The sequence below is a fragment of the Magallana gigas genome, chromosome 6 (genome assembly GCF_963853765.1).
Source record: "Magallana gigas chromosome 6, xbMagGiga1.1, whole genome shotgun sequence".
Lineage (NCBI taxonomy): Eukaryota > Metazoa > Mollusca > Bivalvia > Ostreida > Ostreidae > Magallana > Magallana gigas.
In genome coordinates, this window is record NC_088858.1 from 44,443,368 (window position 1) to 44,459,499 (window position 16,132).

A 16,132-nucleotide genomic window follows, 5' to 3' on the forward strand; every position below is an offset into this window, starting at 1 on the left:
TATGACTGCTATTTTCTAAATTTTATTAATATATTTCATGTCTTAATTTTTTTAAATTTATTTTTCCATATGTGCGGAGCTACTGTTAGTATTCCGGAGTAAAAAGTACTTCCTGTACAATTCGAAGTGTGTACGAAATTTTTGAAAATAACTTTAATAAGCTTTGTATCGAACCAATTATTTTAAGATGGATGTTGACGAGGAAGGAGGAAAGAGAAAAATGCCGAAAGTGGCCAAGGTATGTATTTTTATCAATTAAGAATACTGTATATTTGCGTATACAGCATGAAAAAAAGAATTAGAGGGAATTGCGAATTTCCTCAGTTAACTAAAGAAATGCGAATTTTATATTTAATTAACAAGAATGGTTTGCTAGAAATAAGCTGCATTTTGAAATGGCTTTTTTATTATTTATTTTAGGTTAAGAATAAAATGCCTGCTCCAGTGCAGATTACAGCAGAACAGCTTTTAAGAGAAGCAAAGGAGAGAGAATTGGAGTTAGTTCCCCCAGTAAGTGAAATTAATTATTCAATAAGTAAATGTCACATTCTGTGCTATTTGAAATTTATAGCATAAAAACATTATATCTTCAAATATAGTTATTTTCTCTCTTTCTCTTTTTCAGCCTCCTAAGCAGAAGATATCAGATCCTGATGAGCTCAAAGATTATCAAAGAAGAAAAAGGAAGGTAGCATGATTTTATTTTTTTCAACCATCATTTTTAGATGATCATTATAAAGGTTAGCATTGACAGAAAGGTTAATATTAAAGATAAAACTTATCTGAAATCGTTTGTAGGCTTTTGAGGACAATATTCGCAAAAATAGAAACCTGATGACTAATTGGATAAAGTATGCACAGTGGGAAGAATCACAAAAAGAAATTCAGAGGTTTGAACTTTACAAAATTGCAGTAATGAGTATAATGCCACAATTACAATTACAGTCAACAGTCTTTGTTAAATTAAAGATACCTTATGATGTTTTGGTTTGGAATTCTTTTTTCAGGGCACGGTCAGTTTTTGAGAGAGGTTTGGATGTGGATCACAGAAACATAACAGTGTGGCTCAAATATGCAGAAATGGAGATGAGGTATACAGTTAAGTTTTAGTAAATGAGACTATGTTGTGAACGGGTAACCCGAATTACCGAAATGATGGGAGAACCTGTAGACTTTTATTTGAGGTTCTCTATTTCTCATCTTACACATGGTTTATTTGATAGAGCTCGACAATTGAACCATGCCAGAAATATATGGGATAGAGCCATTACAATTCTTCCCAGGGCTAATCAGTTCTGGTACAAGTATACTTACATGGAGGAAATGCTGGGACACATTGCAGGTGAAGAATTTTTCCTTTATAAACTTAACGAAAGACGAGTACTTTGTCATTCTGTCTTTTTGAGTTGATCAATGAAAGACTAAATAGCCATTATTTTGTGTAATCTTAATATACTGCTCAGAAATGATAACAAAAACATTAAAGATGTGTTGGGGAAAATAATGTGTAATAATTTTAATGCACCAACAAAAATGGATAATAGAAAGTAGTGTTTTAATGTAATAATGATTGATTTGTGAAGGTGCCCGACAAGTGTTCGAGCGCTGGATGGAGTGGGAGCCTGAGGAACAAGCCTGGCATTCGTATATCAACTTTGAGCTGCGTTACAAGGAATTAGACAGAGCAAGGATGATATATGAGAGATATATCCTTTTTCAATCATTCAATTTATTACTAATATATTTTAATGTTTGATAGTAAAACATGATCATAAAAAAAATCAAATACTGTCAAGTCCAAATGTATTTTTCTTAACTTGGCTTACTTGTTCTTATCCATCCGGAGGTAAAGAACTGGATTAAGTATGCTCGGTTTGAGGAGAAGCATGGCTACATTAATAGTGCAAGAAGAGTTTACGAGAGGGCCGTTGAGTTCTTTGGAGAGGACAACATGGATGAAAAACTCATCATTGCTTTTGCCAGGTTTGAGGAGGGACAAAGAGAGGTATGAAAGTGCTAACTAAACTAATGTGATTCCAATTAATGATTTATGAGTGTCTGTACTCAGTAAAAATGTTCACTTTTTTTTTATATTTCTTGTTTAGCCATAAATAGAATATTTCCTGTCTAAAGTTTGGCTGAGATAATAATTCAACTGCATTTTGACTTCATTTTGTCATCAACTTCATCTTTTGTTTCATTTGAAGCATGAGAGGGCGAGAGTGATATACAAATATGCCCTGGATGTCTTACCCAAAGATCAGTGTCAGGAAATCTACAAAGCTTACACAGTTCATGAAAAAAAATTCGGAAGCAGGGCAGCCATCGAAGATGTTATTGTTAGCAAAAGGAGGTTTCAATATGAAGAGGTATGAAAATTTTAAGTTAATGAGCAAGAGTTTACTTTTCCTTGGTAATCATTGAAAGTAGTGGGGGCCAATTTTCTTTAACTGTCAGTTTTATACATGTATAAGTTTGTTAAGATGTGATTTTGTGGGTCCATTTTTACAACTATTAAGGAGGCTGGGGGGGGGGGGTCAAAATATAATATGATATAAAACCATCAGATTTATTTGAAAACTTTATATGCGATTTCTGAAGCTATCAACTACTATTTGATAAAGAAAGATTTCATATATTTTAATATAAAATTTTATCTTTTCCATTATCTTTATATGGAGCTCTTCTTTTAAGGGAGATTAATATTGTCTAAAATGGCAGCCACACCCTGGCCCCCTTAAATGAATGTTAAATTTATACATCACCACTGTTAACACAATCGGAAATGTAGAATTTCAAAATATCTATTTATAGGAAGTGAAAGCAAATCCATTGAATTATGATGCCTGGTTTGACTACATAAGATTGTTAGAGGCCGATGCTAACACTGAACAAGTGAGGGACACATATGAAAGGGCCATTGCAAATATACCACCCTCAAAGGTAAAATTCACAAACTTCTTTTATTTGAATAATGTCAATTTGGATTCGTTTCCAGTATTTAATGTGTTTAGTGACATTAAAAAAATTTAAGTTCTTCATATTAGTAATCTACCGCTTGAGATTCCTAAAACTTGAATTTTATTTGTTGTTGCAGGAAAAACGTCATTGGCGTCGATACATATACTTATGGATCAATTACGCACTGTATGAGGAGCTGGAGGCGGAGGATATGGAGAGGACCAGGGATGTCTATAAAGCCTGTCTGGACATCATTCCTCACAAAAACTTCACCTTTGCCAAAGTCTGGCTTTTATTCGCTCATTTTGAAGTCCGCCAGAAAAATCTACAGGGTACAAGAAGAATTCTGGTATGAAATTATCTCCCTTCCCATTATCTTTCACAGGTCATACATTGTTTGAATAAAGGGAATACAAAGAAATTCCAAGATTAGAATTTGATAAGATTTCTCAATTAGATTTTTCAATACTTAGTGGTCAATTACTGAATTGTCTTTGCATAAAGGGCACAGCTATTGGGAAATGTCCAAAGAACAAGCTCTACAGAGGTTACATAGAGTTGGAGCTACAATTACGAGAGTTTGAGAGATGCAGGATCCTGTATGAAAAGTTCCTGGAGTTTGGACCAGAAAACTGTACTTCTTGGATGAAGGTACATGCATATCATTTATAAAGATGAAAAAAATGTCAATTAATTCAAAATGAGTAGAACTTGAATTGTGAATTATGTGTCTGTTGTAGTATGCAGAATTGGAGACTATTCTTGGAGACACGGAGAGAGCTGAAGCAATATATGAGCTGGCCATCAACCAACCCAAGCTAGACATGCCTGAGGTGCTGTGGAAGGCATACATTGACTTCCAGATTGAGCAAGAGGAGTATGACAAGACTCGCAAACTGTACAGAAGGCTGCTGGAACGAACTCAACATGTCAAGGTAGGGAGGATCAGAAATTCACTTCATTTTTAGCCATATCTTTAGTGTTATCGTAGCATTAATAAACTGCTGCAGTGCAGAAGTACTGAGATCTTCTAAGACACGAACCTTTAGTTGAAGATATTGTTCCATGCCTAATGCTTGATGCTGTTGAATGTTTCATCAGTTAGATGCATTTTCTTAAAGATTCACTTACAGATAACTTTTACAGAAAAAATTGAAGGTTTGAATGTTGTAGAATAAAAACTGCTCTGATATTTTGCACCATATACTGTATTTGAAGTTATCTGTCTGACTTTTATCTGTATACGTGTACGTTCAAACTTTTTAAGTTTATTTTGTGTGCAGTATAAACATGTTTGTATATTTTTGTAATGCCAGGTATGGATAAGCTTTGCCAACTTTGAGCTGTCAATTCAGAGTGAAAATGGAGAGAATGTGATAAATACCAGAAAGGTTTACAGTGAAGGGAACAAGTCTCTGAAGAACATCAATGAAAAGGAAGAGAGACTGATGTTACTGGAGTCCTGGCAGGAAATGGAGGTATGAGTTTTATATAGAGGTTCATACATATTGCATTCCAATATTAATAGGATGATTCAATTATTGATAGGTGATTTCTCCATTTTAAATATCCTTGAAAATATCTTGGATAAGTAGTTTAACAGGAGTTGTTTCCCTTTCCAGAGAGACCAGGGCGATGAGGAATCTCAGGCGAAGGTTCAGAAACTGATGCCGCAGAAGGTGAAGAAGAGGAGGAAGATCCAGACTGAGGATGGGGTAAGTCATAGTACACAGTCATTTATGCTACTAAGTCTCTTAATACAGGTGGTGCATGCGTAAAATGTGAAAGATATTTGTGCACAGATTATGAAGTTAACAAATGTCAATGTTAAATTTGAATAGAATTTTTTTTAATGCGTTCTGATTTTATTTGGAGATAAGTAATTTTCTAATTAGTAAATTTTTATTCCATCTTTTTTTCCGTAGTCTGATGCTGGATGGGAGGAATACTATGACTACATTTTCCCAGACGAGGAGGCGGCTCAACCCAATCTCAAACTTCTGGCCATGGCCAAGAAATGGAAACAAGTACAGGAAACAACCCCGGCAGAAGAGGAAGAGGAAGTGGGCTGAACTTCCTGATTGTTACTTCCTGTTCAGTTGTTATTTGCAATGTGAAATATACATTCTCTGTATAAATGTCTTTCAGTAAGAAATGACGATTAGGACTGTGCTGGCCATGGTATAGAGTGGACAGAAAGAGAGGAATGGTGATGTCAGACTGGTTGTTAAATCCAGGAACTGTAATAAAATTATGAGAACACTTTACTGGATTTTTCTGTTTTGTTTCTTAACATTTCTCTAATTTGGAGTTAACAGTTGTTATTTTCTCATTAATAAGAATTATTAACTTTTCACATTACCACTTGTGTTCAGAAATGCATGAAGAGGACTAAGTATGTAAATGTTCACGATTTTAGGTTTAAGACATTAGAAAACGTTATACCCTCATAAAAGGTACATGTATTGACTGGGCTTGATTTCAAGTTTTAATCATTGTTATGTTTTATTGTCTTTCACATTTCAGCTATATTTCTAAACATAGACTCACATATTTCGTTAATTGTGCTGTTTGAGCCCTTTATATTTAGATCATTGCATAAGAGATAAAACATTTTTTAAATAGGGTTACAACTTTGCACTGACACGTTGATTAGATAATATGCTTGATCAATAGTCTTTAGTGTAAAATTACAAACTTTGGCCCTATGGTTTGTTCTTTTATTTTAAGTTAATCCCATCAGCTTTAGAAACTATATTGTAAGCTCAAAAGTGCACAATAAATCAACATGAAACTGACAATTCTTTTGAGGTAGAGTCATGCTCCATCATATCCTTGGGATTTACAGTCAACACTGGAATTATTATGGACTCCTTATTTTTCATGTTCTTTTAAATAGAATGGTAAAAATAACATTTTTTGTTGTGTATTGTAAACTATTCATATTACTAATGCCATCCAGCTAAAATATCCTCTCTCTCTCTCTCTCTCTCTCTCTCTCTCTCTCTCTCTCTCTCTCTCTCTCTCTCTCTCTCTCTCTCTCTCTCTCTCCCCATAATTAGAACAAAAAGTACCACAGTTTTCTAATGTAAGAAGGACATTCCTTATATGTCTCATCACTATATTTGTTTAAATACATTTGTATTTTAATTGATAAAACAACCAAATTGAATGCTTTTTTGCCAGGAGCATCCTTTCTGACATCGTGAATTACCATATCGACCTCACTACCAAAATTGGATGAATCACAGAAATTGCAGGAAATGGCCCTTACCATATTTGATTTCTTTTTATTGATGAAGGAGACTTCGCGTATTATTAGCGGGAAAGGAAACCTGGGACAAATACCTGATTAATTCTCCGTAGATAATTGGGTCTATTTCGGGGTCGCAATCACCAGCGACACCTTTTATGAACCTTGTTAATCCTCCGGGGTACTTGTCCCGTTTTGAGGGCCTTTCAATAATTGAGCACCCACACGCGTCAGAGAGACATTGCCGTTTATTTATCAGATGTTATATCAATGTGTTTTTTGTTATGGGGTTCTATTCAGTCCCTGTCAAGTTTGAATTCTTTATCTACGCAGTTTTTCCTTTTTTGACAGTCAAATACAAAATATCATAAAAGATGCAAATTAGTATAATGATAAAAATTGCCCTCCGATTATTACTGACGTAGGATGAATCAAGACCCAGAAAAGATTTATGATTTTTAGAATAATTTGAAATATTCTTCCCCTTTGAGCTAACGTAAAAGGATGGGATTTTTCTTATCTACTTTAAAGTATCAAAGCAGTTTAGCAGACCATGCACCAAACACTTCATGTAAATATTTATGTGGAGTTCTGCACTGGTGGAACGCAGGGTCATTATTTTGTGTAAAGTCTTAAAGTCATTCAACTTTATACATGTATTGATATATTGAATATATATATGTGGTAATTTGTTCGTTAGAAATCAATCCTGATCTTTAACCATCTTTTTCAGAAAAAAGTTGTTTTATTTATTTTGTAATTTATTTATTTTGTTTTACTATTTTGCGTTTGATATTTTTTCATGTTAATATACTCTTGATATTAGACCCGTGTTTTTGATTTCAAATTCAGCATTTCAACATATCTTACCCCAAGCAACGTGGTGTTTTTTCACCGGCTGGCGGAAGGCGGTCGATTATTTGATGCACAAACTTGTAAACGGAAAATTTGATCACTTTCATCCTGCCTCAACTACTATTGAAATACAAGAAATGTTGACAATTAGGTGGGTAGTTTGTAGTTTCGGAATGTTTGCATTTTTTAAAAATCTAATTAAATGTGAGACTTTCTTGATATAGGGATTATCTTGGTGTTTTTTGAAGTCCCACAAATTTCTCTACTTGCTTTTATTTATTGGTTAAGAAATATATTAAAAGGAATTTTGGAATGTTAAGCATGATCTCCTTACGTCAAATGTGATACAGATTCCTGTAAGTAACAAGTTCACAGTTTGACACACTCAAGGGAACTCCAACGGTTAATTAGAACATATTGTCCTCATTAATTTGCATTTCTGTACGCCTCAATTAAATATTACTCCATTTAACACGACTAAATGCTTATCTACATTAACTAACGCACCAACAAATTACATCCATCTTTACGAATGTGAGAGAAAATATTCAGACAAATGGATATAATTTTTTGCACTTTTTCTTTTTTTATTACCTCCAGACTTGGAAAGGATTGATCCAATCTCGCAAGTGATGATCTGTAGCCAAACGTTTTGACAATTGATAGAGAAGCGTGTAACAATTAGTTCTTGGCGGGGTCAATCAAGAGTTAACATGCCATCATCTAAACACAAGAACATTTAATGTTTTCTGTCATGTTTTAGGTTAAATGGATAAAACAGATTTTTGTTATTAATGTTTACAATAAAGGGGCGTAACCCTGCCGTAGTTCACTGGTGTGAAGAAACGGGGAGCGGTGTGGTTTTTTGTTCTCTCTCTCTCTCTCTCTCTTGAGATTAAGAGCAGAAATCCAAATCACGTGTAGACAATATGTCAGAAGGTTGAGTAACACCTGTTTCTTATATTATCTATGTCTGAGTAACGTTTTATATTATCGAGATGGATCAAGAGGAAACTACTGAGGTCAGTGTATAGAAAACTGTATCTAACTCCATTCTCTAAACATTTCTTAATACTACAAAATGTAGTATATAAAAAGAGTTAGCCAAGTCTCAAACAAAAGTTCCACCCATAAAAAGCATAAAAGATACGAGGAAAAGTGAATTATGATATCAGTCATAACGTACGTATCTGTTATTTCCAAGAGCCGCTGCATGAATTGGTTACTGAGAGTAGTTTACACAGAATAGAACATAGTTATCTGATTTCCCCCCGATTGTACAGTAAAATAGTCAGTTTATAACAAAATGAATATTGTACATTTGATAATGATTGAAATTATATATATGTATAACGTGAGACAACTTGGGCAAAAATATAATTTTCCCCAATCAACAGTATTTTGTTCACATATTGACAAGATCGCATTTGATGGCCATAAAATAACCACAAAGTACTTCCATTTAAAGCTTATAGTCAATTAAAATGTAGATATATCTTAAGAATTGAGCAAATATCAAGGGAAAGGCAAATATCAAAATGACACGAATACTGGTATTTCTTAGATATTAATTCCACGTATGCATGTCATAAATAAAGATGTTCAATCTTTTGTTAAAGGAGGTATATGCTGTTTGCAATGCTTGATAAAGCTCCAGTTTCGAAATGATTACAACTTAATGATAATCTAACAACTGTCCCAATTTTTTTTTTTTATCTTTTTTTTTTGGGGGGGGGGGGCAATTTTATTTGAATTTATATGAAAAGAGACGTTTTGCATTACCAGTGTATGTCAGAAGCATGTCTAGATGTACCGTTTATTCGGGTAAAATTGATTTCCTGCTCTTAAAAAAAAAGAAACAACCATCCATACCAAATAATTGTCGGTTCTACTTATTCCCGAGAGAGAGAGAGAGAGAGAGAGAGAGAGAGAGAGAGAGAGAGAGAGAGAGTCTTGACTCATTTCAGTTTAGAATCACCATTTAAATGTTAATATATGTTCTAAGATAACTGAAACACACGTACAGATTCTATGTAAGCTTTGAAGAATTTGCTTTGTCAACAACTTGGTTCCATTCATACTAGGTCACGTAATGCGAGCAATTTGTTTAAATTTGAAGAGAGGGAACAATTCAACATTAGATACAACACGCTATACTATGTAGAGTTCTTTGTCCCCAGCCCTACAAACAGACCGCTAGCTTTTGCATTGTCTTGTACGCGCTGAATTACGAAAGCTTGAATCAAAATTTACTTTTGTCACACCCAAATTTGCTCAGGTAATTGGTCTGTGAAAATGACATTAAATTTTTAATAATCTGCTTTGTGGGATACGCAGACATTCTGACCTCGATTAGGGGGAAGAAAGCAAGGAAGATGGGCGTTGCTCTTCTTTCAGTGTCTGGCCTTATTTACCCCCATTGAGTATTGTCACATTAATCACCGCTCATTTTCTTTCTGAACGGTATGGTTAAACGACGAACGACAACTAGCCACTGTGTACTTTTACCCTTTTATGAATGAAGGAATGCTGAAAGACCTTTAATATTCACATTTCCTTCTAAATTTCCGCCTTTGACGATTTTAGTCCATTGTTTTCAGCAAGGCTTTAAAAGATGAAATTTTCTCAATTTTAAAAGTTTGTGTATACATATAAAAACAAAAATATTTCACTCCATGCTTTGGATGAATTAAGCTCACCCCCCCCCCCCCCCCCCCAACCTTCCATCCGTCCCTGCAGGGGTAATGGGGTGCGAAAGTTTGCACGACAAGATGAAAAATCAGGGATTAAGGTCAATCGTTATTGAGAAGATTTTTTTAAATTGAATTAATTAAAAAGAAGGCGCGTTGTGGGTGATATCAGGAGGGGGTAGTTTGGCGGAATGTCCCGCCGAGGGGCGTTCGTTAACCGTAGTCCAGACAATCGTATTTGTACTTCAGATCAGACTCTTGTACGATAATCCTCGCACTTACCCGGCGCAATCCTACGTGAATGTGTACAAGCCTTGCTCTAATTCTCTTCAGTTTCAATGGAACTCATACTAATATTTATTCTTCTCGAACCAAATTTTCGACGCTGTTTAAACCTAAACTCGGGTTAAACGACTCAAACCAAATTAAAAATCCTGTCAGCGGACAACGGTCGCGGTCCATGAGTGACCGCACACCGCCCACTGTTGGTGTTCCTGTGTTTGGCGAAAAACTTAGATCTCCCGGATTTATCAACAGATTAATGCTGCAAAGGTGATAGAAATTCTCCGCGGCAGTGACGTTCAATTAGTGAATGAGTAGATCCAGAAATTGTCTGAATGACATTGCGCACCGGCGTTGAACCAATGGACGGGCAGCCAATCGTCGGTGTACCTATAAAGCGAGCGCTGCCGGTGTTGATATATCATATTTTTGACAAGAAAGACGACTGAAGTTTCACAAGATGTAGCAAATCACTTAATAATCGCTACCTTTTCTCATCGCACAGAAAACTTCTCCAGAAATTCCAATGTAGACTGGAAAAATATTTCAACGTTTTTGAAAAAAAAAATCGGATTGGCTTTCAATATGGAATATCTTATACCTGTTTTGCTACTCTGGACGAGTATATGTGTAACTTTAGTGCATTCAATCGACTCTCCGGTATCCGAAAAGTATTCGACGTGTCCCAAGAAATGTGACCTGTCTAAATGTAACAAATTGAGTTACTGCGGGGGGACCATAACAAAGGATGAGTGCGGATGTTGCCAGATATGTTCCTCAGATACCTGGATTCACCCTAAAGTCTCCTCCGTGAAACAAGGTACGTCTGCGGTTATTTGATACTATTTGTTGGTCGGTATGTTATTTCGAGGGTTGTATTTTATTTTATGTATTGTTTGACAACCCGCAACGGATAAATCAAAGAAAAATGTGTTTTGGGTCCGTAATTGACAAGAATACCTGTGGGTTTATCGCCAGACGATGAGGCTTTTAGTGCGTTTACCTGAGACGAGACCTGCCTTAAAGCTACCAGACTCATAGAGACCACCGTGGGTCAATTTTGTCACAAAGAAATAAACCAGAACAGGGCCCCCGAAAAATAAGAATGGCCCGGCTCTCATTATGTATATATCTATAAGCACAGATCTATAGGGTCTGTTACATAATGGGTGATAAGGCCCGCTAGAGGTAAAATCGCCACCACCTTGTTCATATCGCGGAGTGTTTGAACAACGCACCCCCAGTCAGAAAGCTTTTCATTTCAACATGTGAAATATAAGCGTACTTTAATCAGGCTAAGGCGAAATTTATTAACCACCCATGTTGTCTGCAGTGATATATGACAGTTTATAGGTTTCCAATGCATCGTCTTATAACTGCAGTTTTCCCTCTCGCAATAAGGTATATTTTACCCCCTATACTAAATCCATTATAGAGAGAACAGATAGAATGTATCCGTTTTCTAAAGTAGAATTACATAATATTCTTAAACCTTAAACTGCAAAGGTATTTCTCTAAATAAGGATTCTTAAGAATTTGTCGTATCAGCACTATTTTTGTTATTTCCAATTGATTTAATATTCAAAACTGTGTGAATTTTGAGTTAGTGGGTGTAATGGAATTTCCACTTGTTATAAATTCACGGTCATTGCGAAATTATGAACAAAACACTCCTTTACGGTGACCAATTCTACCTGAGTGACCTTTGATTGTTTAATGTTGTTTCTTGCACATCTAATGCAGACCAAAGAAATGTACAAACGTGTAATTCTTTTTAGCAATTACTATATCGGTGTTTGATATTTTACGTTTGAATACAATATTTTTTAAACATATAAGTTAAAACAATTAGATTTTTTTTTTACTTTCTTAAATTATGATAAAAATCAATGGACAATATAATTTAAGTATTCTATGAAATTTTAGCTTTCATGAATTCAAAGGGAGGATTCCTTGGCGTTCAGTATCGACCCATGCTTATGACTTGCTAGACGGAAAAAAAAATTGTACTTTACGTATGTCGATGTTAAAAGTTCAGGTCTTCGGAAATACAACAACCTGATGAAAAAGACATGAATTAGATTAGGAGAAAACGAAAGCCGACCTATCGTGTTTTACTTGGCAATGCGGCTACTGAATACGACAGAAGGGTTGTTCTTGAGTAACCAGGCATTCATACCTCTCTAAGCATCTAGCCGTAATACTGCTAACACAGCGGCTATTTTGAGAGCATTTGTTCTCCCTTGGTTTTTCAGGCGATTAAATAATTTAATGATTACAAGGATACGTTTTCGTTCCGAGCCAACTTATCTGGGATGTGAACCATCAATGTTGTTTGCACCTTTAGCAGTGTGATTATCATACAATTTGCAACAACCCCGTACAGTGTCAACCTTATCACTAATTTGTATATTTTCGTGCCGTTCAAGTTCGATACATGCTGATAATTGTAAGTGAATGCCGTAATTCGATAGGCACCTGCCTCATTTATCGAATTAATCCGTTGGTCTGTAGACGCAGACATACACCGTAGAGTATTGACTTCAACCTACGACTTTAAACGTCATCGAGGTACTTAAATCCTGGTCACGGCACCATATTTAAAACTGACTAAATTAACCACTCGACCGCCCAAAAATAGAATTCTCACATAGCGGTGCTGTGTTTTATTTAAACTCAGACAATAACAATTTTTTTTCACAACTTATGTCATAATGTTTACCTATTTTTATACAATAAAGACTTCCATAAACTAGTTGCAAGATTTGTAATTCAAGAGTAACCCAAGTTGTGAAATAAAATATGTATTTAATAAAAATATTGATGAAAATACAGAGTATAACAATGACGATATATCCGACAATCGAACACACTGGCCTAGACGACAAACGTTATCACGCGGCTCATCACACGGGGTCTCACACGCGGTTCTCCTCAACAATACCAAGAACCAGTCAAATCAAACACACATTAAATACCAGTTAACATGAAATACACGTTTACATAGTGATGAAGTTAATAAAACCATTTAATGTTCGTTTTATTAAAGATTTCATTTTTTTATTTGCAGGTGGTGCGTGTGAACAAGTGAAATGCCCAAAAATGAAAGTCTGTATGGAGAACATGCAAGGTCTACCATTATGCACTTGCCCGAATTTGTTCATATGTAGACGAAGTAACAAACAAGTTTGCGGAAGTGACGACAACACATACCAGTCTCGTTGTCATATGAGAGTAGCGTCATGCACACTTGGTAAACGCATACGAGTAAAGCATAAGGGCGCTTGTGGAATGGTTGCCACCGAACACAGTGGTGCTAATAAATACCCGGATGGAGAATTCGACATTCGTAGTCGTCGACGGAAAGAAAGAAAGCTTGAAAAGAAAAAAAGACGATTAGAAAGACAAAGAAGAAAGAGGCGAAATAGGAAGAAGGCAAGGAAAAATAAAGATAAAAAATCAAAGAGTAAAAATAAAAAACGTAGAAAGAGGCGACACAATAGACACAATAAAAGAGGACTATCAAAAAGAAGAACAGGAAAATTAAAAACAAGGACGTGATAAAACGCCGTATAGAACAGTGAATAATTATTTATTGTGTTAAAATTCTTTTGTCAAAGTTTATCCTTAATATTGTCGGTCAGTATTTAAATTCACTACAGTTCAATTTATCTTTTTACTAGAAAATGCCAAAATACCAATACATTTGTACATAATTTACATGTACTTAGATATATTTAAAAGTTTTATCTTTGCGGGGAAATGTTTTTAAAACCAACCTTTTTAATCAATTTATACATATGATGTACGTTGTATTTTGTTAGCCTCAAAGGCAGTAATTTGTAGCTTTTCTCGCAATTTAAAAATAATTTCAGTTGTTTACTTATTTTTGTAATAAACTTTAAAAAGCAAGTCATGTGTTATTTGATTACATTTTCATCAAATTTGAAAAGACCTAAACAAGAAGTCAATAATCGAATTTAAGTACAAAAATCATGTTATACTTTAGAACCATTTTAACAAGACCTTGGGCTTTCGGTAGGATGTAACTATTTATTTCTTGCATCAAAACAAGTTAGAAATGACGCTTGTTTCGAGTAAAATATGGATAGATTGCGTAGTATTAGCTCAAAAGCCAGACAAATCTTGTTGATTTCAAAGAGCCAAGACTGAGTGGCCAACAATGAAAAAGACTCTGACATGCAAGTCCATATTCTTGATAAAATGGTTCTATTATATTATATCGCTTTCCATGTTCGATAACATTTGTCTATGTGGATCAAATATGTCAAACAACATCTGAGTCCAACATTATCTGTATTTTTACTATTGGTACCCCTTACGAAAAGTAGCCCATATACATGTATGTCTTTCACTGGTTGATTTACAGGGTGGGCTCGGAGACCCCTTTTGTGATCAAGATTTTTAAAACATTTAGTAGTACATCAGTACATTACAGTATATCAGTTTCTGTTGTTATTCGTCGATCTAATAATATGACAAGTAAAGGTAGAATAGCTCAAACAAGTGTTTAACACCCTCCCATAATAAAAACTGGGAGAAAAAAACTTCCAGGGACTTCGCCCCCTGGGCCCCGACCACAGCTTTGTCCTGGACCTAGTTGGGTCCTCAAGGCAGCTCTGGGCCCCTGGCCTTTTGCCTCATTTCAACAAATTCTGGATTTGCGGAGATAGCTCAAATTCACGTACTTAGAATCAAATGCGTGAACAAGGGACAAACTGTTCTATATAGCCATCGCTTTAAACATTCACCTCAAGGAAGATCGTAAATCGCTCCCAAATACCTGCCCGTATATCATTGATCTTTACAGATTAACAGATACTTCCAATTCTGTGATGAACGATATCGCAGTATCTGTTCTATACCTCACCGGGGTATGATTTAGTAGGTACCAAAAATCGCAAAGAATTCACGCGAGCTGATCATTTCAGACATTCCGATTGTCAATTTTAACCAGAAGGTTTGAATATATGTTTGGTCTAAACAGTTTCTGGTGTAATCGTGTACATATTGGTTTAAGGGAACAACATAGCATTTACGACAACCGTCAATAGCCAAAGCTGGCAAACGAAGTTGTCTGAGCAAACAAAATCCAGAAAGTACCGGGAGCAATTTGGGCTCATTCGTTACTCTGTCTTCATTAAACCGTCACCAAGAAAAATGCGGATGACATAATGACTCAAAATAATGAAGGCAATTACCGGTTTTATGTCTAATTAACATTCGCGATACCCTAGCAACCAGGTGTACTGTGCGACATCTTTATAGAAATAGCCCCTGAGTAATAATGCAACACTCCATTGCTGGCTCCATTAACAGTTCAATACTCCCAAATTCCCGATGGCGTTCACATACTTTGGTTTGATATACATCACCTCGTTATCCAGACAGAAATGTTGTTAGAAAGTGTCATGTCCAAGGCAGGATTAACGTAAGGTGTTTGGGGATTAGTACATTGTGGTTATCTTGGCCTGTTGACCCTATGATACACCGGAATAAGCGTTGCTGGGTAGATGAAGCAATATATATGGCTTACGATGTTCATTGAAATTTCTGAAATGAATGTCTGCGATCGATGTAAATTTAGAAAATTCATGAAATGTGTGTGTGAGACAAATACGATTAACTAGCGAACTGAACGACAACACATGGTCTATAGAGATTCCTCAGACTGTTTTAAATGTAGCCAATAAAATTTTGTCAGTAGATACATGTATAATTCTCAAAAAATAAAACTGCGCACATGAAAAAATTCTAGAAAAAGTTTAATATTTGACGCATGCGTCAACCATTTATATATATTTTGCGTTGTACATTTGTCAGTATGTTCGTGAGATTATTTGCAACACCCTGGCAGTTAATGTAGTAAATCGAGTCGAACTTACGCAAATAAGTATTTAGAACTGAAATTGGCACAATATCGGGTTGTTCTTTTTAACCGAGACTTGTTTGCAAGTCAAATAACCTCTTACTCAATTCAAATTTCTAGCAACGTGTTCAACTTCATGAAAGTGTAAATCGAGAGAAAATACCGTCGGTATGTGAAATAATCAATTAGCATATATTTGAG

General features: G+C 35.3%; 2 protein-coding genes across 2 annotated transcripts; both read left to right on the forward strand.

Annotated features, from left to right (window-relative positions):
• The first annotated feature begins 81 nt into the window (after positions 1–81).
• LOC105320107 (crooked neck-like protein 1) lies at positions 82–5,228 on the forward strand. Its single transcript, XM_011417904.4, has 16 exons — positions 82–238; positions 421–510; positions 626–688; positions 799–890; positions 1,008–1,091; positions 1,224–1,342; positions 1,584–1,706; positions 1,827–2,005; positions 2,208–2,369; positions 2,815–2,943; positions 3,098–3,310; positions 3,466–3,612; positions 3,702–3,896; positions 4,278–4,439; positions 4,584–4,676; positions 4,887–5,228. The coding sequence occupies exons 1-16, from the start codon at positions 188–190 to the stop codon at positions 5,031–5,033; spliced, it is 2,049 nt and encodes a 682-aa protein (XP_011416206.3). The 5' UTR covers positions 82–187; the 3' UTR covers positions 5,034–5,228.
• Positions 5,229–10,103: 4,875 nt separating this feature from the next.
• Positions 10,104–13,953, forward strand: LOC105320106 (serine protease HTRA1). The gene is made up of 2 exons (XM_011417903.4): positions 10,104–10,861; positions 13,112–13,953. The coding sequence occupies exons 1-2, from the start codon at positions 10,627–10,629 to the stop codon at positions 13,600–13,602; spliced, it is 726 nt and encodes a 241-aa protein (XP_011416205.3). The 5' UTR covers positions 10,104–10,626; the 3' UTR covers positions 13,603–13,953.
• Positions 13,954–16,132: the final 2,179 nt, after the last annotated feature.